Source organism: Uloborus diversus, chromosome 3, assembly GCF_026930045.1.
Source record: "Uloborus diversus isolate 005 chromosome 3, Udiv.v.3.1, whole genome shotgun sequence".
Classification (NCBI taxonomy): Eukaryota; Metazoa; Arthropoda; class Arachnida; order Araneae; family Uloboridae; genus Uloborus; species Uloborus diversus.
The window spans coordinates 124,916,866-124,938,868 of NC_072733.1; the positions used below are offsets into that span (position 1 = coordinate 124,916,866).

Genomic DNA, 22,003 nt, shown 5'->3' on the forward strand with positions numbered 1-22,003 from the left:
AATTACATTCTGAAAATTCATTATTCCAATATATCTACATTGATTAATTTTTTGCTCTACTACTGTAGCTCAGTTAAAACATTTAGATACATAATTGCACCGAAGTATTTTCATTAAATATTATCAACAACAGTTACGTCAACATCGCGTAAAATGTAATTACCAAGGCGTTCGAAAAGCTATTTGTTTTGACGGAGATCGAGAGCAGCCTTCAAGGTTCTCTCAAAATGTTTGACAGCTAAGAGATTGACCCAATAAGTTCAGAGTGAATTTCCCGGCTCTTCAGAAAAGACAATTAGAAAATCCTCTAGGAACTGTTAAAGGGCAATGTCCTTGTGCTAAACAGGTCACTTTGGAAAAAAACACCTAGAATAGGAGGAAGATAAAAGTTTGACAACTATAATTGATCTAAGTTGTGCAGCGCAAAAGTTACACAACTTACGAAATTTTGTTCTGGAAGTTACTTTCATTGCAACATTCCGAAAGGGTAAAAGGTCAGTTTTTTTTTTTTTTTTTTTTTGAAGAAAAGGGAAAGTGGTAAAAGAAATGAAAATTATTGGATATCTTTTTTTAAAAAAATATAAAAGCATAAATGTTGCGTTAAAACCAGAGATTGTAGCAAATAGAGGAATAACTGTACCCTTATTGGAAATAAGTTGCGATATGTATGAAATAATCAAAAATGAAAACTTAGTTTACAACCTAATACGCTTATTGAAAAAAATACTTAAAAATAACCTTGGTTTAGAACCAGTAATCGAATTGAATGAGGGCTGATTATTGAAATACTTATTTTTAGGTATTTATTTGTGTGTAGTTAGTGATTACTTTTAAGTGCAATGGTATAGAAATGACAAAACATTACTATGAGTTGAAACATAAATAGAAAATAAACACGCATTTCAGGATAACAGGCACTCATTTTCCAGTACAAAAACATACGACTATCGATATCCGCTTGCGACTTGAAGCTAATTTTCTTTTGCAGTGAGAAATGTTTCATTGTAGGCACAAAACACATGTTTAGAACATTTTTCACTTTGTGCGGTAAAGCTCTTTTCTTTTTATTAACCAGGGGTTTATTGGTTGTAGCTTTGTTGAAACAAAGTTGCCAAATTCATGATATTAGTGAAATGTATAAAACGATGGTTTAATGTGTTACACATAAAACACATTTGTTGAAAAATCAGTATTCGGTGCTTAGTAATTCCTTGCCTCATCGGTCCTAGTTAGAGATGAGACATAGAACCTTCAGCAACAGTTATTGCTAAATCAAAATACAATACGATCTCTATGATTTTATATCGATGATTGATTATAGATGTTTTCCTAATCTTAGCAATTTTGACGCTTGACTTTTTTTTTTTTTTTTGAGAAATAACTCAATTTTCAATTAGTATTTTTTCTCATTTTATTTTATATAAGACAGTACAGTAGAACCGTGTTTGTCCGAATCTCCGGTTATCCAGACCGTGTTTATCCAAATCTCCGGTTATTCAGATCAATTTTGTAACGTTTCACTTAAACTGTAATAGCAAGAACGGAACTAAAAATGTACCAAATATTCCTTTTTAAACAATTTTTGATTAAATGTAAACTTTTATATAGGACGCACAATAAATTATAGTAATCTAAAGAATAGAACGGTGTATTTGGAGCATCCGTCTGACACCATTGCAGCTGAACTATAAAAATAAAGTGTTCGTAAGAAACAATCCTATGTAGTTTTGTTACAAAGCATTTTTTTTGCTGTAATAAAAGATAAGTCAGCTTATTTAAAAATGTGTTCTGCTTACTTATCCGGATTGACTTTGTTCCCAGTTAGTTCACATAAACGAAGTTAATCTGTATTTTTAAAGCCATTAATACTATTACTTTTTAAATAAAACTATAAAATTGAACATGCTCCCTTTAAAAAACAAATTTTTAAATGCATTTAAATAAGTGTTAGTTGGTTTATCAGCACACTGTTAAAAATTTTCCGGAAAATTTACGGTAATTGTTACTGGCATCCATGTTGTCAGTAACTATTACCGTAAAAATCAAATGTTACTGTAAAATTTTACGGTTTCCTCGGTAGGCCACAGCAACCAGTTGGCGCTGGGATCGCTTATTTCTCCGGTACAAATTACCGTAAAAATCAGCGATGCGTCGGCGATGCAATTTTACAGTAACAATTACCAGAAAATCTTCCTGAATTTTTAACAGTGCACTCAATTTGATTATGTAAAGCTTTTATTTTTAGTGTACATTTGCGTATTGAAAATCATTAACATTATTTATTTAAAGGTGAAATCTATTGCGTTGTTTTACGAAATACTAAACATTTAACTTGTGTATTTGCACACTAAAAATGTTTAATAGAAAACTATGCGTTGGCGGTCAACTTGCCAAGATTTTGGAAATGTTTCCGGTTTATCAAGGATAAAACGCTATAGGGAAACTTAATAGTTAACACTGCTTATGAGCAATATATTTTTTCAAACAATAGAACATTAAACAAAAAAAAAAGCTTCATTTTTTTTTTAAATACAGTTTTGCAAAAAATGTGCGAAGGAACATTCTTTTCAAGGTTATCTGTTAACTTCGGTGAATACATTAAATGAATTTTTTTGAAGCTTGTGAAAGTTTGTTTTAGTAAGTTTCTTAAAGGTTTCTTTCGTACTTCTATGCTTGTTTTCGTTCAACTGCAAGTTTCATTAAATTATTTTGAATCGACAATGGGAATAATAGTCACAATGAAAATTTGACTTCCAGTTAGTTGTCTTTTGCTTTTTACTCAATAATGTAAATGTTTTTAAATCTGTACTCCCAAAAACGCATCTCTTGTATTCTCAGCTTCCTTCAGCAATAAAAAAAATCCATGATTTTTGCAAATAATTAGTAACGTTTATAAAAATTTAACTAGTTGATATAGAAACTAATTGATACCGTACGGGTTCTGATGATAATCTATACCACTAGAACTTTCTTAAAACAAGGACATTGATACGTCTGCATTCTTCTTTATAAAATAATTTTAAAAACTAGACCCTGCACTTCTACTATAATAACGTTCGCCATTACATTTTTAATCCTCTAAAAATTACCACTGTGTTCATTAAAAAACAAGCTTCGTTATAACGAAAACTGATACACCAGGAATCGTCATGAATCGAACTGTTGCTTATACAGAATGACATTTCTATTTTATCTTACGTTGAATATCAGAGGGGAAATAGCATAATTGAAAAAATATACATTTTGAAGTTATGTGCCACTATATAAAAATTATATAGAGAACATTTCAAGTAAAGGTATCCTTAATTACGTATGTAAGCAAAATTATTTTAAGTAGCCGCCGCACATTTTGGTAACTACTAAGTACTCGAAGAAATATTTTTAAACCGAGAAACTCATATTACTGGTTAATGTTGATACCATTCCAAAGAAAATAGAAAAGTTTGTTATCTGTGCAATTCCGTATTTTTCAGTAGTTAAACCTTTTTTTTTTGCAAGAAATGTAATTTTTACAGATGATTAATGAGTAACTGCACATGTATGATTGCAATTGGCCGACGCTTGTTTTGATGTAAACAGATTTTCATTTCTTGAGTAAAGATGTATTTTAAAAGTTTAATATTTTAAGATTTATTATGTTACTCATAAAAAAAACTTCGTTTATAAGAACGTTCAATAATGTCAAATACCTACCTCCAAATTCACGTATTGAATTTAAATTGATCAAAATTAAACATTACCCAACAACTTATCACCAAGATCAATGCTTTTAATATATGCGCCATTCCCCCAGTTATCTACATATTAACAATCTCATAAGTTATTTTTGAAAACTTTGGATCTCCTTCTGCAATGAACTAAAATTTTTGTAAAAAAATAAAGCTGATTATTTCAGAAAGCAAATCAGTTTCATTTTTCTCCTTTCCAAAAAGGGAAAGGATACTGCAGAGATTTTTCCGACTTACAAACACAAAAACAATGGGAAACTTGACCCTGAAAGGATCAGGGACATCTCTATCATTAATCCGTGCCTTAAAGCTGTTCCTTCTTCGCTTGAAGCAACATTCTTAGATGCGTAAGGATTTAGAAAGAAAGAATGTAAACATTTACAATGAAACTTTCATCTCTACTCGCATATCTCTTAATCTCCATAAGTGGCTTTATAACACATTGTTTGTTGTCAGGATGTGCACGATTGTATTATAATATTTGAACATGAAAGAGGAAAAAAGTTCTTTGATTTCTAATTGAAATGTATCGAAAGCATGTGTAGATTGGCTGGGAAAAAAACCGTCGTTTGCTTTTTATTTAATAACTTAAACGTTTATAGAAGTCTAGTAAGATTTCAAAAAAAATAATTTGTTCAAATACCGCTCACCGGCGACAGTACACCTCAAACATTTTAAAGACTTAAATAATAAATTTAAAATAAAAATTTAGTTTAAATTTTATATAACTTGCGTGTTGACGCAAACTGAAGCATAATTTATATTGGTACATCTTTAAAATTTCCCAATTTAGAAGAAAAATGGGAATATAATTATACATTATTGATTTAGCGTACAAAACTAGCCAGTAGTCATAACATGTAAATTTTTAATTATATTACAACACTATGTGACCGTAAATAAACTAAAAAATGGGATTTTTCACCGGTACTGCTTTTTTGAAATGTGTCAATATTGTTGCCGATGATCGATATGAATGTTTAAAGGTAATTAACGTAATAATGCCTAAATTTTCAAAGAAAATCACATGCATTGTGAACAACAAGGTTCAAGGTAGAGTCATACATGTATGAATTTCCCAGTAAACAACAGCGCGTAATTACGGAACTTTTTACTCTGAAGGACGTTTTAGGGCAAATAAGTTTAGCAATTTGTAATAAATTTGAAAATTTCAACCTTACTTTCCTGTATTTCTTTACTCTGCATTGGACATAAATTAATGTCGACAGCGAAATACTGAGGGAAAACATCCGTTACAGTTTAAATATGGAGTTTGACCTCGCACTTTTGAAATTAAACACTTTAGAGTTGCCTAGTTTAAACACGTATTATTCTTACTTCCAGATTGCTTAAAAACTTGATCCTTTTTCAAACATACTACTGGAATTAAAGTTTTTTTTTTGTTTTTAAAAATTTAAATAGATCATTGGCAGTCATCATAAAATAAATACAGATACATTAAACTCTATGTATCAAGAATTTCAAAAAAAAAAAAAGAGGTACAGTCCAAAATTTAAATTTTCAAAACCTTGAGTGCTCGATCGTGCGTATGTAGTTCGACAGAAGAGAAAAGGTTGAACAACGCTCTATTACTTCGTAATGAATACTATTATTCCTAAACTTGTCTTTAAAAATAGGTTCATAAGGAAAAAATTCGTAAATTATTAATCAAATGAAAAGTGAAATCCAGAAATGGTTGAATGTGTTTTCCCGTTAAACATTCAATGAAAATAAAGTGTCCCTTGACAATCAAAAGCTAGCCTTTCTTCTTAAACTATTTAATGTTAATTATTCTAGATAGCGTACATGATACATGCTCAATAGTTTCACATTTACTTGCATTTTTATGCAGCCTCAAGGTTTTTCGCTTTTTTTTCTTTCCTTTTTCACGATTTTTTCATCATTATTTAACATGATTAAATGCTGAAAATTAGTTGAAAAAGAAGATTTTAATTGTGAAAATGTTTTCAGCTAAACACCAGCTAAAAATCAGTTTAATCAGAAACTACGTAAAGTGAATCAGAACTGAATGTAAGTTCAAGGAACTTCTTGAATTTCCGTCCCCATTGCTCATTTTTTTACACACATGACGAAGTAAAATAATAGGTAGTTGCTTTCTAGTGTCAAAATTTACACCAATATTTTTTTCCTGTGCTTTATGTATCCCCTGTATAAGACAGCAAATTTGCTTTTTTTTTTTACAAAGCTGTTTAATGCACTTCTAAAGCTTTATTTGCTCTAAAAGCCACTCATTCTAAATCCACTTAAGCATATAACTCTATTTCGTGGGTAGGTTTAAATAAAAAAAATGCTATTTAAATTGCTAAACCTCCAATTTTTTTTTAATTTTAAAGAAACTACTTAAAACAAAAAAAAAAAAAATATAGAAACCTACCTCTGAAATAGATTTATCTTCTTCAATAGTCATTTCCTTGGTTGCAATGATGCTCATTTCCGGCAAAATACGATATAAATGTTTTCAGAACTGGCGATAAGGGACAGAACTTGAAATCTAAAAAAGAGAAAAAATACGACCTAAATTTTAAAAAAATATTGTAACTTGACGGAATTATAGTCACTAGTCTAGTTTTCAATAACAAGTTATTCATCAAAACTAACAAATTTCATATAATATTTACTTTCTGTTACGTGGACTCCTTAAAAAAAATTTTGAGCAAAAATGTCGTAAATAATGTGCATATGCACTTTAACGAATTCATGCATGTTTTTACTAATGACCACATAAAACCTTCTAATCATGTCTCTTAATTACGTAACGGTAATAAAGCAAGCTTTTAAACCTACAGGTTGAGTATTCGATCTTTATTAACAGTTGTAAAGCTTTTCAGAAATATATTAGTTACATCATTTCGAGTTTGCTAAATTTCCCTTGGTGACAATCTTAATGAAGTTTAGAACTATACACCACGTATATAGTAAGGGGGCGGAATAATAGGTATAAATGCAGAAAGAGGAGTAACATATCGACACGACTTTTCTCAGTCAAATCAAAGAAAATCGGATAAAGCTATAGCTAAATATGTAGCTTAAGTTATTGTAAAATAGTAACACTTTCAAGGTTCAAGTGGACTTTAAACTCTTCTGGTTGAAAAAGGTAATAAAATTTCGATTTTTTTTTACAGGTTAAGAGATATTAACGCTTTCAAAAATCTTTTGTTCCTAATTTTTCGTTAGAGTTTAGCTTGGACAAGTGCACATGTGGTCAAAAATTGTCTTGAAGTCACTCACATTGGCATAAAGTTCCACAGGAATAATATTCATCTAGTTTAAAATACATGACATACTCTATATTCCATTAAAAGGTAAGTGAGCACTGGAGTGCGTAGCAGTTTATTTGAAACTTTACATGTATTACTTCTAAGGAATTTTGTGCCTTTGTAGCTATCTTCAAGATATTGGATGACCCAATGCATTTAACTTATTTGAAATTCTCTCTGTTTTGAATTTCAAAGTAAAATTTCCGAATGAATTTCTCATGAAATACTATAAACGAGCAATGTACAAGACCAAAGCAGAAATCTTAGATAAAATTGAGCGGACGTATTATATGATACTACATTAGTAAGTGATAACAAATTTCATCATTAAAAGTTGTATTTGATACACTTAGCTAACCAGATCTGATTGATGTACTCAAATACAATTAATGAACAGCACATAAAACCACAGATAACATTTCTAATGAAATTGAGTGATCACATTGTTCATCGACGGCCATAACCATAAATCTCAAACTTCTGAAAAAGTAATAATTATCGAATTAAATATTAAATTCAATGTTTTTTTGCCACAGTATTGGAACAAAGCTGTTTTGCGTTTTGGATGTATGGTGGCATATAGCCAATAGAGACAACATTAAAATTTCAAAATAATATGAAACATCAATTTCACGCAATTAATACCACCAAAACTATCAGTATACAAAACAAACTTGTAGCGAATATAGTAGCATTTGAAACCTACAAAGCATAAAAAAGGGTAATACGTAATTTTTCTAATACAAATTTTATTTCTTGTCTCCGTGGAGAGATAAATGAATAACAAACCAATAATGAAATTGAAATTTACAACTTTAAAAAATAATCTATTTTAAATTTAACTAATTAGTTTTGAAATATTTTCAGAAAACACCGAAAGGACCTAAATGAAAGTTTTGAAATAAAAATTTAAAACTTAAATCTGCAATAAAATGGTACGAACCTCAAATAAATCGCGAATAGTTGGCAAGCACCAATATATCACTACACTGCGTAACCAAGAACTGCAGTATTCTCACTGGCGTGGTCAATATTTTATATTGACTCCTAAAAGGAACAAGATTGAGCCCAAGCCTCAACAGAACAACATTAGTGACGTAAAGTGAGGCTTTTAAACTCGATTACTTTCATCTCTAGTGATAGGAGGAACCTAAAGAAAAAGGATGTGCTCAATGTAGATTCGCCGGAGACCAGTTCCGACAATCCTCTTACGTCACTACAGTAAGGACAACGGAATCCCTAAAGGTAAGGGTTGGCGAAAGGTTATAAGAAAATAATTGTCGTTTCGGACTTTTTGTTTTTATTGACGGGAAAAATCATCGTTGGCCTTGAAAAATGATAAGGTAAGCTGATGGAAAATTCGGGAAGGTTTTTCTTTTTTGACAGTGAGCGTGTTCATATCGGCAGAGCAGATATTTTTAGTTTGTCAGTGACAACGCAATAGTTTTTTTTCTTATTTTCACAAATTTTCTTATAATTAAAGAAAAAAAAACTATTTTTGACTTGCATTAAGTATATTTTTCATTGGAGGGGGAAAACCCTGAGAGGTTTTAAATATTTGCTTTTCTAAACTTCATGATTAAAAGAAAGTATAGAATAGGACCCCTATTTGGGCAACAACGGACCCAGTACAGTTCGAGTTCGTAATGTGCCGAATTTGGATCACTACCAAAAGTTTCAACGTGTCGGACATTTATCAAACGATCGCTAAAATGTAATCGAGTAAAACTAATTAATTAAATTTAATGACTGAATTAATATTAAAAAAAAACTGTATTAACATAAAGTGTCATCCACAACAAGTTAAAAAATGTATTGGAACTTGAGTGATGGAAAATTAATATTTTATTAACGATTGGAAATTTGAACAGATATGTAAATATATATAGGAAGAGTGTGAACTAATAGTAGGAATTTAATAAAATAATGCATGAAAACTGAATAGTCATAAGTCACTTCCTTGCCTAATAATATTTATATGTAAGTAATCTAATTGTACCAGTCAAGACTTTTAATTTTCTTTCATCTGTATCATATCTACTTAAAAAGTGCAAAATATGTGTTTTAGATACAGTTGATATAAAATAATTAGAGTGTTTAACGTAACATCTGATCTGTGACTCTAACGTAACATTTTAAAAATGACTGCTATTATTTAAAACTTATTTATTTTAAAGTACACTTTAATTAGCAGTTTTGAATAAGTAAACATTGTGCTTGATTAAAAATATTTAGGGTGAACAATACCTCTAGAAATGTTGTAATAGAGAACTTCTGTCTACTTAAAAAAAAGTCTTCTTTAAAAGTCTTCTTTAAAAAGAAATGATTCCAGTTTAAAGATGAATTTTTATTTTTTAAAAAGAAGGGTGGTAAAGCAAAATGAGTACTTTGATGAATAGGCGTTCAACACAACAATCCAAGCTAAAGAAATAAGAAAATAGAAAGACACTCTTAACAAAGAAGGACGTTTATTTTTTCAGAAAATATCTCCACTAATTATTGAAATGAAGCAACGGCAACTCATTGGAAAACCTTTAAACATTTGTGGTGATATCTGGAATTAAGATGAATTCTTCAAAATTTTTTGAAATTTTTTTTTCAGTATTACATTTTAAATCAAGATATACAACAATATTCGTTTGATGAATCGTTAAGCCTTGAAGAATAATTTGTCGTTGAAACGTACTACGGAGTTTCTTATGACGACAGCTAGTACATTGACAGAATACTTGAACTTGGGAAACTATTAACTTGTATAAAGTTAATTGATTAAAATGTGGACATTAAGGATTTAATTAGCCCAAAAGAGAGGTTATTCGGCAGGGTTTTTTTTTTTTTTTTTGGCACATTCAAATTGAGTTAATTATGTAAACTGAATATTTCCATTCAATTTCTTACACCAATGTGGAAAAAAAGTAAAGAAAGAATCATAATGCAACATTAAAGTGTTCCTAAAAAGGGTAAAAGTAATGTACGTGCAAGATATTAATTACAAAAAGTTTTTTATATGTACGTATGGCTTGTTATTCGATGGTTACGTTAGTCACGTTACGTTAGTTACACACGGTTTTTCGTAAAAATACCACTAAGGACCAAAAAAAAAAAAAAAAAAAAAAAAATCAGCTATAATAAATATTTAATATTTTTCTTAAAATAGACTGTTTACCGTTTTTAAATGTGTCTACCAATTTTAAATGCCAGTGTAACTTTCAGAAAAATTTACCTCGTAACAAAAGCGTTGTTTCTCAGGGTTGCAAAAATGTTACGTTAGTCACAATGCCTTTTTTACTGAAAAAATACCTATCAGCGATTATTTTGCTTCAAATTCTTGGTGAAAATGAAAAGTTGTCACTTTGTACATTTTAAATCAGCATAATAAACAAAAAAAAAAAAAAAAAAATCTTCAGGTTTTAGGTAAAAAGAGTTAGGAAATAAGCTGCGAATGTTACGTTAGTCACTATGGAATGACCCTTCCCTCTCTTATAGCACATAAAGTAAGGAAATGATTCTTAAATTTTATCTGTTCAAACAGTTTTCTTTTAGTTAAATTACATTTTTTGTATATTTTTCTTACTGAAAAATATCATTGATTTACTTATTTATCGTGATTTTCGTAATCATTCTAAGCACAAAACCAGTAGCGTACATAGACTTCGATGCACCCCCCCCTCATAAGATATATATATTTTTAAATTTTAACATAGCGTTATTTTTTCAGAGCGTGCACCCTCATATCTCTTGTGCCCCCCGCGCTCTGGAGGTTGCGGGGGTGCTATGTACGCCACTGCACGAAACCAAGCGATAGTGAAGTAATGGAAAATATGTAAATTAGTAGCAATCAATATAACATAGTAAAAATTATTCTGCACGCATATCCCAGTTAACGAAATATGAGTTCTTCAAATATTCCATAATTTTAAGTTTCCAAATTTAGCAAGTTTCGGCAAGGAATGTTAGACATCCCTCACACGCTTTGCAAATAGATGTCCTTCCACGTGCATTATGTGAAAAAAAAAAAAAAAGCTGCCGGGTACTTTCATTTCCTCGCCTATTTTTTAAATTTCGCACTTTTCTTAAAAATTTGACTGATTTTAAGACTTATACCTCGATAACAGGGGTTAAACGGCAAATATTTTTTACGTCGGAAAGATGCCCCTATATGCTCTTTCATTTTCTACCTGTTTCAACTTTTTTCATTATTACACTATTAGTGGTTCCTTGGTAAGTACAAAGTACTGAATATTTTTACTGAACATGCACGAAATTTTAATTTTTGAAACTAATTTATTTATTTTACCATTAAGTTTTAAGGATTTACTTATTGATTCATGTGAATTCATGATTTCAAGCAAAATCACTTTTATATTCAGAGCAAAGTGAAGGATCTACTCAACTTCCAAGGTGTTTTATGGCTTAACAATAGAAATATTAGTTAAAAAATGATAAATTTTCAAGCCATCATGCATGCATTTTTTTTAATGCTAATCCTCAGGTTCACCGTCACAGGCAAATGCAAAAATATACTGGTACTAATACACATAAAGCACATCTCAAAAAGTTCGAATCAAAATAAAGAACGGAAAAAAAAACGAAGTTAGTTTAAAAAGCTCGCGCTAACTGCATACATTCAGCACCATAAAAAAGTATGCGATTAATCAAACATAATAAAAATGTAATAAAAATAAACATAGGAAGGATTGTTTGAAGCAGAAATATAATGAATACAATATTAGAAAATCAATATGCAACATTTGACAGATTAAACATACAGTGCTTGAATTTTTTTTTAGAAAACTTGTGAAGACAATTCAACGCGATTTTAACACGCATAGAAAAAAAATATCTCCTATAAAATCGAAATTGGAGGATGCCGACTTTCATCGATTATTCACCGGAAATATTCGGTCTTTCCCGATATCTTAGATTTGCGAATGCTGTTATTCACCGGCTAATGTCGACATTTTTCGGATTTCTCACTTTCAAGGTAACTACAAATCATGTTATTAGTTTTTAGTTCTGTAATATTTTTTGCAGTAAAAATATAAAATGTATTCCCTACTAATTACAAATGTCAACTAAGTAACAATGATTTCAAGTAAAGCAATCAAAAATAAAGAAATTAAAATGCGGCACATTTCCAACCAAGATTATCACTCACCGAAATTTATATTTTTCTTCCACACTTGCTTAGACTTGAAAAAGTTACTTCCCTGACAAATAATCATATGAAATTAACCGATGAAATTGAAAGTTTTCCTTCAAATTAAATGAAGATTCAGTAAGAAGCTTCTGAAGAAAACCCCACTAGCCATACACTTGTTAGCTACCTTCTTCTATGTGGATGTTGAGTCATTGGCATTGAACACAAGCAGTTCCACAAGATTGCAACTCAGATATAGGTCACACCATTTGGACTTGTTTATTGCATAAAACTGCACGGTTCTTTGTGCAATTATTTTGATTATATTTTGTTTAAAAACAAAACTTCCTCTCTAAATCTGGTTCAAAAGTTATGAAACACTAAAGATGAAGTTTCAAAACCTAGTTCAGTTGTTCGATTGAGCATCAGACAGAAATGGATTGCTTTAATGGAAATTAAAAAAAAAAAAAAAAAAGGTTTAATCAGAGCAAAAAATAAATCATGTTTTCCCATTACAATCGGTCATTCAACTTAGTTCCGATTATTTTTTTTTATAAACTTTTGGTAAAGGGCTTAAGATACGATACAAAGTAAAAGTTCAAGAAAGTACTTGAAAAGTTTCAATTATTTCCGGGCTATTGAAATAATTACAGTTTTATCAAAAGCATTAAATATTAATTTCTTTTAGATTGCTCACTTTGTGCAGTTTTGTCCTTTAGTATTATAAAATGAATATGTGTAAAGTTTGCTACTAAAATACTGAATAACATGTTTTAATGAGATGTTGAAATATAGCAATATTGTAGCACTTGTAACATTCAAGGTCTGCTTTGATAGTCTAATGTAGAGCTTTTCTATGTGCTCTTCTTTATTAAGTGAAATTATTGTTTTCGTATTTTAGATACAATTTAGACAACGTTAGTGCAGGACAATAACGAAGAGTACTTAATTTGCGGAATAACACCTAAAATGATAAATTTTTGTTTCAATTTCTTCAGTTTGAACATATGGTTGCTTCCTATGAATTTCGAATACAGCTAATTATTTTCATTAAAATGGTAATCAAAGAACAACTTCGGAGAAACTTCTTCTAAACACCTACAGCCCACTCCCCAAATTGTATACTTTTACTAACAACTAAAAAAAAAAAAAAAAAAAAAAAATCGTTCATGTTTATGTAGGTTGAAATTGTTTTATCTAAAAAAGAAGACTAACTGCACTACATAATTTCTATGTTTGTGCTTGTTTCAGTTTTAAATAAATGCTGCCTTGCTTTTATTGCATCTTGTACGTAAATAAGAATCTTTTACTTGAAACCTTTTCCTGTGCACACACATTTCCTATACTTTTCTTTTACTTCGCTAAAATCTAAGTAATTCAAGATATGTAGAAACAGCGTCTAAGAAATAAGATCAGAAAAGGTAACACATTTGCTCTCGGCAAAACTGTTTATAAAAAATGAAGTTGAAACAATGTACTTTCCAAAGGATTCCGCGATTCCTTTGCACTCATTTTGGAGTTTCATCACGTCGTTTGTTAGGATTGGTCTACAAATCAAGACGTGCAAACCATCGTGTGCTTTGCACTTTAGTCACCTTGATCTCACCTTTCACAATCCTTTCCACTTTTTTCTTTAGCAATGTGAGTATTTTTTTTCCTTTTTGTCGTCGTAAATAACTGTTAAAAATAATCACCAAATGCTGTAATGTCAAAACACTACGAGCATATTGTTTAAATTAATGTTTTTTTTTATCATATAGTATTATTTGATTATTGAAAAATTGTCAGTAATCGGAATGGATTAGTAATTTTTAAATGTGAACATAAACTTCAACCCCAATCTTGCAAAAAAAAAAACTATTAAATACTTTTCAAATTATTCTTTGAAATGATTTTCAAAAAAAAAAAAAAAAATCTAGTTTGTGATTTAATGTGTAATCTGTATAAGTATTAAGTATTTTTTGTACCTGTTACAATTTTTAAATTTTGTTGCTACCATTGGAGTCTCAGAATATGGGTTGGCAATTTTTATTGCAGGTTCATGTCCTAGAAAATTTTGCTCTTCACGGAGTGTGTGATCGCTCGTAAAGGTAACTGTTTACGCTTGCTTTTGGTTTACATAAGATAAACGCACCAGTAGTGGCCAGTGCTTCAGTTAAAATTTCTTAATAGGGCTTTAGTAGTGATCACTTGAAGGTTTATTTTTGAAAAACAGGATTCCAGGTTTCCCAACAGATTCAAACCTCCTGCTCGTTTGATGCAATTATGAACCCATTGAGAGACCTGGAATCCTATTTTTTCAAATATAAACATTTAAGTTGCCACAACACTGAAGCATTGGCCACTACTGGTGTGTTTACCGGGCTGCAAAAAAAAAAAAAAAAAAAAAAAAAAAAAAACGCAAACACCAATAAGTTGTTTCACAGTCACAATAGCTTAAGAAGAAAATATGATTTCTTAGAAAAAGAAACTGTTGTGACTACGGATTTAGGTGGAACTTGGGTACTGGTGCTTAGTGGGAAATAATGTTCACTCAAACATCGCTAACCAGGACTAAATTGAAAACTGTCGAAATTATGGTTATAGGAAGCTCAAACATTAGTATTGGAATGCAATGTTCAGCAAGAATATGGTAATAAGAATATGTGGTAATGTTAAGATAAATAAAGCGTCTTGTTAATATTTAAATTCATGGATTTTTTGAGTCTGTGAATGGCAAAAAAGCTTATAAACACATTTAGTTATGAAGCAGAAAAATAAATACATTCAATTTGTTTAAAATTTGAGCAGTAAAAGAACAATCACTAAAAGAATATTGAGCAAATGCAGAAGATATTAAAAGTAAAATATAAGAGAATTAACCGATTTAGAAATGAATTTCAAATAAAATAATGCAACTTTTCTCTTTATATAAATGCAGAAAAAATACTTGTCTTTTAACAGACTACATGTAAGATGAAACTTCCTCATATCATAGAAAATTATTACAGGAGACTCGATTTTGAGGGTTAAATAAGGTAATCGCTAAGCATTTACATAAAATGAAAAAAAAAAAGGAGTATAAACTATTTGCTTGATTTTAAGAAAAAAATCGAGTGCTCTAGAGAGTTCTTTAAACATCTTTTGCAAACTATAGATACAACGAAATTTTTTAGGAAGTGTCATTATCAGTTTTTTATGACTAATAACATATTTAACCCCTAACTGGAGAGTCTTTAAAGACAAATAACATATATTTAACCATTAACTGTATAGTTTTATAAGGCTAACGTAGCCAACTCTTAACTGGTGAGGTGTCATACACCTCTGAAGAATTGGACACTTGCACTCAAACGTTTGTAATATTTACATATGGGGCAGTGAGAAGCAAAGGGATGTAAGTACCAGAATTAAAAATTTGGAGATAACCAGTACAAATGGTAGGTGAACTTCTCCTCTGTTTTGGGGCAAGAGATAGTACTAGTAGTCCTAGTAGCTGCTGCTATGCAACATGATTTAGAAAACTTTTCAATGAAAGTCAACCTAGAACCGGAACTTTAAACGCGTTTTACCCAAAACTTGGAAAATGTCCACTTACAATCCCTTTGCTTCTCACTGCTTCTTATATGGTTTCATATTGATATGTTTGTCATTTACTAAACTGTTTCAGCTGTATTTACATGAATGAACATCACAAAAACCATTACACTGTTAAAAATTCAGGAAGATTTTCTGGTAATTGTTACTGTAAAATGGCGGACTTAACGCATCGCTTATTTCTACGGTAATTTATACCGGAGAAATAAGCGATCCCAGCGCCAATTGGTTGCGGTGGCCTACCGAGGAAACCGTAAAATTTTACAGTAACATTTGATTTTTACGGTAATAGTTACTGGCAACATGGATGCCAGTAACAATTACCGTAAATTTTCCGGAAAATTTTTAACAGTGTACACATTTTCCTACTTTAATTTGGTAAACTTTGAGGAGTACACAAGACATATGAGACAGTGAGAAGCAAAGGGATGCAATTGGACATTTTTAAGTTTTGAGTAAAGAGCGTTTAAAGATAAACTCCTAGGTAGACTTGCATTGATTTTTTTTCTAAATCATGCTGTATAGCAGCTCCTACCGAAGCTACTAGTTCCCCAAGACAGAGGAGATGTTCACCTTCCATTTGTACTGGTTGTCTCAAAATTTTTAATTTTGTCACTTGCATCCCTTTACTTCTCACTGCCTCGTATAATGATGGGGGTTACAACATCCCACCTCACCGTTTACGTCACAAAAAAAAAAAACCTTCACCAGTTAAGGGGGGGGACATTTACGGGACATTTCTCTGATTTGAAAACTGTTTGTAAAACAAAAATAAAAAGGATAGAATTTTTTGTGATTAACTGTAAAAAAAAATAATAATAATAAAAAACAATTTAAAATAAACTGAAACCTACCTAAGATTTCCCAAAGTTTCTAACTATACAACGCGTCTTTTACAATTTATAACAATCAACATACAGTACAGCATCCAGTATAGCACTATAGTCGACTTGTTTCACCAAAAAAACTTTCATTAATTTCAACTTACGTATACATTCCTGTTGTAGACAAGTTCAATTTTAAAAATATTTAAGTTAAAATCAAATATAACGGATATCAACTTAAAACGTGGTGTAACAAGCACTAGCTAAAGAAGCATATTACAGAATGAATTCATTTACAGCGGCTAACTCGAAAAGGAAGTTGCTTTTGTATAACCCGAAGGATTATTCCAGTTTTATGTGGCAATTATCTAAAAAACACTGGGTTACAGACTTCATTAGTAAAACAAGAAAACGATTCAGACCCTACGCAAGACGCATTCAGGTTAAAAAGTCGTTACTTCAAGCTTCGGTAAACATTTAAATGATTTTTTTTCTGGGCGATTATTACCTTCAACTAAAATGAATTCTTTCGCCTTTATTTGTTATCCCAGTTTCTGGCAGTAAAAACAATCCATGCTTTCTGAGGTCATAGGCTATTGAATGTTTTTGGGTCAACACAGTTGTGGTCAAAGCTTTTTTTTCTGAAGCAATCCTTATTATTAATCAAAAGGTGGAACAGTTTTTTTGTTTTCGCACTTAGTAGGGTGTTTAAAATTTAATTATGTCAGAATTCTGGAGCTTCTCATACTTTTTGTAATTGGAATGATTTTTTTTTTTTTTGTGTGTGTGTTCTGAAAACATCGCAAAATGATGAAACAAAAATAAAACAGCTTTAATGAGTTTGTCATGTCAGCGAGATTTGATTGCTTAAGATGTTTTTGTTTTTGAAAAGATGCACTCCTTTGCTGTTTGAAACTGTTGAAAATTCGATTTGCCAATATGCACTTACAGTTCAATAAGTTGATTTATGTGATGATTTAACACGAAAATACTAAAAAAAAAGAAAGAGAAAAAATGGTAAAAAATATTTTACTTGTGTTTCTTCAAACACTTTTTGACTAAACAAAACACAAAGTATGAACAAACATTTTTTTTATTTTGATTCACTTTATACGTAAAAAAAAAACAATTTAAAGTTCAAGCTTTTAAAGAAAATATGTTTAAATGCATGAATTTTAAATTCTTTACACTAACTTCTACTGGAATCACTACTTTACATAGTCTCATAAATGTTTGTAATAAATTCTAAAAATTTAACCGTATGCTTTCACAAACAAGCAACCTCTAAGTTGCAGATAACGGTTGATGATCTTGATGAATTGTCAATGATTTAAGACAAGACTTTAAACTGGCGTTACTTATTTGAGTAGTCGAACGTGTCGCCAAAGCATGCTTATCACTCAGGTTGACGAAGTCATCGTTAAGAATCCACGAGTTTTGAAAACCTCTCTCCTACAAATGTAATAAATTATTAAATTTCTGTTCAAAAAAAAAAAAAAAAAAAACTCACGCAAGAAAAATTTATGAGAATGGAGCCATTGATCGTGTGGTTATCGTAGGTTTACTCCCAGTACTCCGTGTCTTGTAAGTAGAATTATGTGTTGGTAAAGGTCCTGCAACTATTATTTTAATGAAAATCAATGCGCGACCGGGCCACCTTGTCTAGTGGTCAGAGAATTCTGACTGCGATGGGTCGGTTCTATGTTCGAATCCCGGCTCGGACATCGATGTACTTCCTCTCTCCTGTCCTTGTTCTTTCTTTGTGTACATGTGTTGCTGTGCTGTTAATGGTTTCCTACTCTATAAACGGGACGTTATTGCATGTGTGTACTGTGGAGAAGTCGGAATTCACACCAAAGAACAGTACAGTTGCAAAAGTGAAGCAGCGCACCCCAAAAACGGGGTGAAAAACGCTCAAATACGGAGTAATGAAAGCTGCTTTTGATACTCTAAAATCAAATATCCTTTCTTAATGTAGTGTCTATAAGTTTCCCGATTTAATTGATGTGAATTCAATGAAGAGAATCAACATAGTGATAAAATACTTCATAAAGTGTTACCATCATGTTTCGGAGAAGCGCGCGTATTCAGCCTCAATTAAAAATATAGATTTTAGAGACTATTTACAACAATGCAAAAATTGGCTGTTTAGAAACCTTTATTTAGATGTTTTTCATAAAATTAGAATCGATGCAGAGCTCTCAATCTATTTATGGACCCAGAATATGGTTTTAACATGAGGATTTGAAGCAGATTGACGTAGCGCAGTTTAGTGGAGAAAACCAGACCTTGTTAAGTCACATTAACTTTAGTATCCGATTAATCCTGAACAATCAAGGGCGTGCACAGAAATTTTAGGGTCCGTCACAAACGACTTTTACTGACCCTCCTCAAATTTGTTTGCCTTACATCCCTACATATATTTTACCCTTCATTTTAAAACTATCGGGTCCGAGCCAACAGGCGCTCCCCCGCTGTGCACAACCCTTCTTACAATATTAGAGGTTATCATTGAATAGAAATCTCTAAAAATTACATTAAACACACATATATTCAGAAAAAAAAAACGAACAATTGTATTTTTTTTTTTTGAAATTACTTCCACTTCTGACGTATAAACGAAGTAAAGTTCAATCTATTTGTATACATACATTGCATACCCGACGTTTTTTGTTATAATACGATTAAAAGGCCTCAGCATCTGATTTTACATCATACATGTATGATTATCGACATTTTTACCCATGCTTATTGCAATTGTTTTTTGAGTAAATTGGTATTTAATGTCATTTCCTTTCCGCAAATTAATTTTGTCACGAAAAACAAAATGGTGCTAAATAATCTTTCTAATTTCCACATTTTGTAAACATTATCAAAAACTCGAAGAAAGAAAAAGAGAGAAATAAAAACAAAAAAGTGGCATTCTCAGGATGTGCAGAAAGTATCAATTACTATAAATACATTGATTTCAAGTTTTGTTAATTAGCAACAATCCCGTACATAAAACAATCTTAAAAATAAAAAAGAAATCGATGATAGAGGTTAATATAAGGAAAACATTAGTTTTCTAAAATTATAAATAAACATTAGTGAAGCTATTAAGATACGGTAAGATATTTAGCACGTGATTAAAATGGCTTCTAAATAACAAAGCATCGTTCTGTCTACGATAGTAATCACACTGCTTCACGAGACTTACTTCATGAATATTAATTTATCAAAGGAAGATCTTCATTAATGTGTAGTAAAATGCGGTCAGTATTTTCATTGAACATCTTAATTGCACATTATTATGCATTTGAAAGAGTGCCGGAAATTTAGCCTTGATCATGTCCTTGAGTTTCAGTTCTTTATGCATGATATATAGAACTTATTCTAAGAATTGCGCAGAATGCTAATGGTCTGTGCAATTTACGAGGGAAAGTTAATATAACACATAACCTGATATAACCAATACGACAGCAATTTCCTGTAACAGTTTAGCCTCACAGTGCTCTTTTAAACTGATGGCTTATTTTGAAAGGAAAATTTTTATTGGTCTTTATGTAATAAGTAGAATACTGTCTGTAATAACCAACACTAACTCTCATTATTACTTAAATGATAGCTCTAAACATTTGTAAAATGATGTATAGGGGGGAAAATCCTACGTTGTTAAATAGCTTTAAGTTACGTATTTATTTACAATTTCGTGCTGATTTAATGCTTGTAGAACTTGAAGCAAAATTGACTTTACACATATACTCAAATCTGTTTTTAGCGGTCTTTTTTTGGACGACTTTTTTGTGCGGTATATGGAAATTTCAATCAATTTGCGACGTAATTACGAAGTTGTCTATTTTTATATAAAGAGTCCGAGGTAAGTAGTAGAGGCAAAATGAAATAGCGGAATAAAGTGAAATGGGAAATATTAACTTTGTTTTTAGCACGATGTTCTGGTAATATTTTAACTATGTTATAGCACAGTCTATTCCAGTCAGGAAAAAAATACTGCCAAAGATTAAAGCATATGATTATTATGCAGGCAATTTTCAAAAGTTGATACTCTCATTGTGTATTGTATAGTGTAATATTCGTTCGTATTGTAATATGTGATGTAATTCAAAAATCATTTTTGGTATTATTAATGGATAAAGTTCTTATTAATAACATTTTGAATATTAATTGAAACATTATAATATTCGGTGCAATATTTATTTAGTTAATATTACGCTTATTTGTATTTTAAATATTTTGTAGAGTTAGTGAAGTACAAGCGAGGCAAAGTTGCTGGGGCAAAGTGAAATAGCTTACTTCATTTATTCACTCAATCATTTACTAAATCCCTTACGTATTCATTTATTAATTCATTCATTTGCCTTACGTCATTTAGTAGTTCACTTACTTATAAATTCATTCACTTATTTTCTTATTCACTTATTCTTTTACTGATTCATTTATTTTTCTTGATTTATTAATTGATCTATTTATTTCATTTTCCGTTGATTGCTCCATTATCTTTTCCTTTATTAATTAATGAAACACAGATTCATTTGATCAAAAATATTATTTATAATCGAATAGAAAATATTTCATTAGAAAAATATTTTATTTTTCACGTTGCCCCATTAAAAATGAAGTGAAAAATTTCCATTATTATTATTATTTTTTTTTTTTTTTTTGAATGCACAAATTTTACTGCAAAAAAAATGTTCCAATGGAAGTTTAATTATAAATTACAATGTTCTTTCATTATGTGCTGTAATTTTCATAACAAATTTACAATATGAACATTTTGGAAAAGCACAGCCATCTTAACTATTTCCCTTGCCCCACATTCCTCTACTTCAAGTGACGAAAGTGATTTTGAGCTAGTTTACAACAAGAAAATTCGCGTACTGTCGGACTAAGAAGGGTAAAGGTAATTGAAAAGGGTTTTGAAGAGTTTTGTGAGGGGAAAATAAAAACACGTGTAAGTAATTTTTTTTTAAATGTTCGCATGTTTATTTGAAAATCAGATTATAAAAGGTTTGGCGAGATTCAAAGTAGCTACCGTGTCTTAAATTCGTTAAAAGCGATTCCTAGTTATTTTATCGTACGGTTTTGAGTTATTTTTTACGTGAGACTTTTTCATGCGGTTCCTATCCACCAAGTAAAGAAATATTTTTTTAAATAGTGCTGCGAAATTTATTTTATTGCCACTCAAGTAATTTTAGGCAATTCGGTCCCTTACTTCACAAAAACATGTTTAAGTGTATTTTATAAACTTATTTATAAGACAATGTGTTGGATGGCCAAGGAATACCAGGAGCGCAGCGGGAATTTTTTGTTTAACATAATTCTACTTTTCAATAGAAGGTTACTACTGTTACCAATGTTATTATTAATAATCTCTACCAGTCTCTTTTAATCAATACTTGTATCTCTGTGCAGGATACATCTCTGAAAAATTTACCAATGTAGCTACCTCAATGTATA

General features: G+C 30.5%; 1 protein-coding gene across 3 annotated transcripts in view; it reads right to left on the reverse strand.

Annotated features, from left to right (window-relative positions):
• Window positions 1-22,003, reverse strand: part of LOC129218428 (SEC14-like protein 2) — a 116,723-nt gene that overhangs the window by 31,984 nt on the left and 62,736 nt on the right. For 2 of the 3 annotated variants that reach the window (XM_054852686.1, XM_054852685.1), the window contains exon 2: window positions 6,124-6,240. In XM_054852686.1, the coding sequence (XP_054708661.1) occupies window positions 6,124-6,180 (57 nt within the window). In that variant the 5' untranslated portion in view covers window positions 6,181-6,240. Of the gene's footprint in view, window positions 1-6,123; window positions 6,241-7,949; window positions 8,128-22,003 lie in introns of those variants that run through there. The other variant, XM_054852684.1, reaches the window with a different exon arrangement.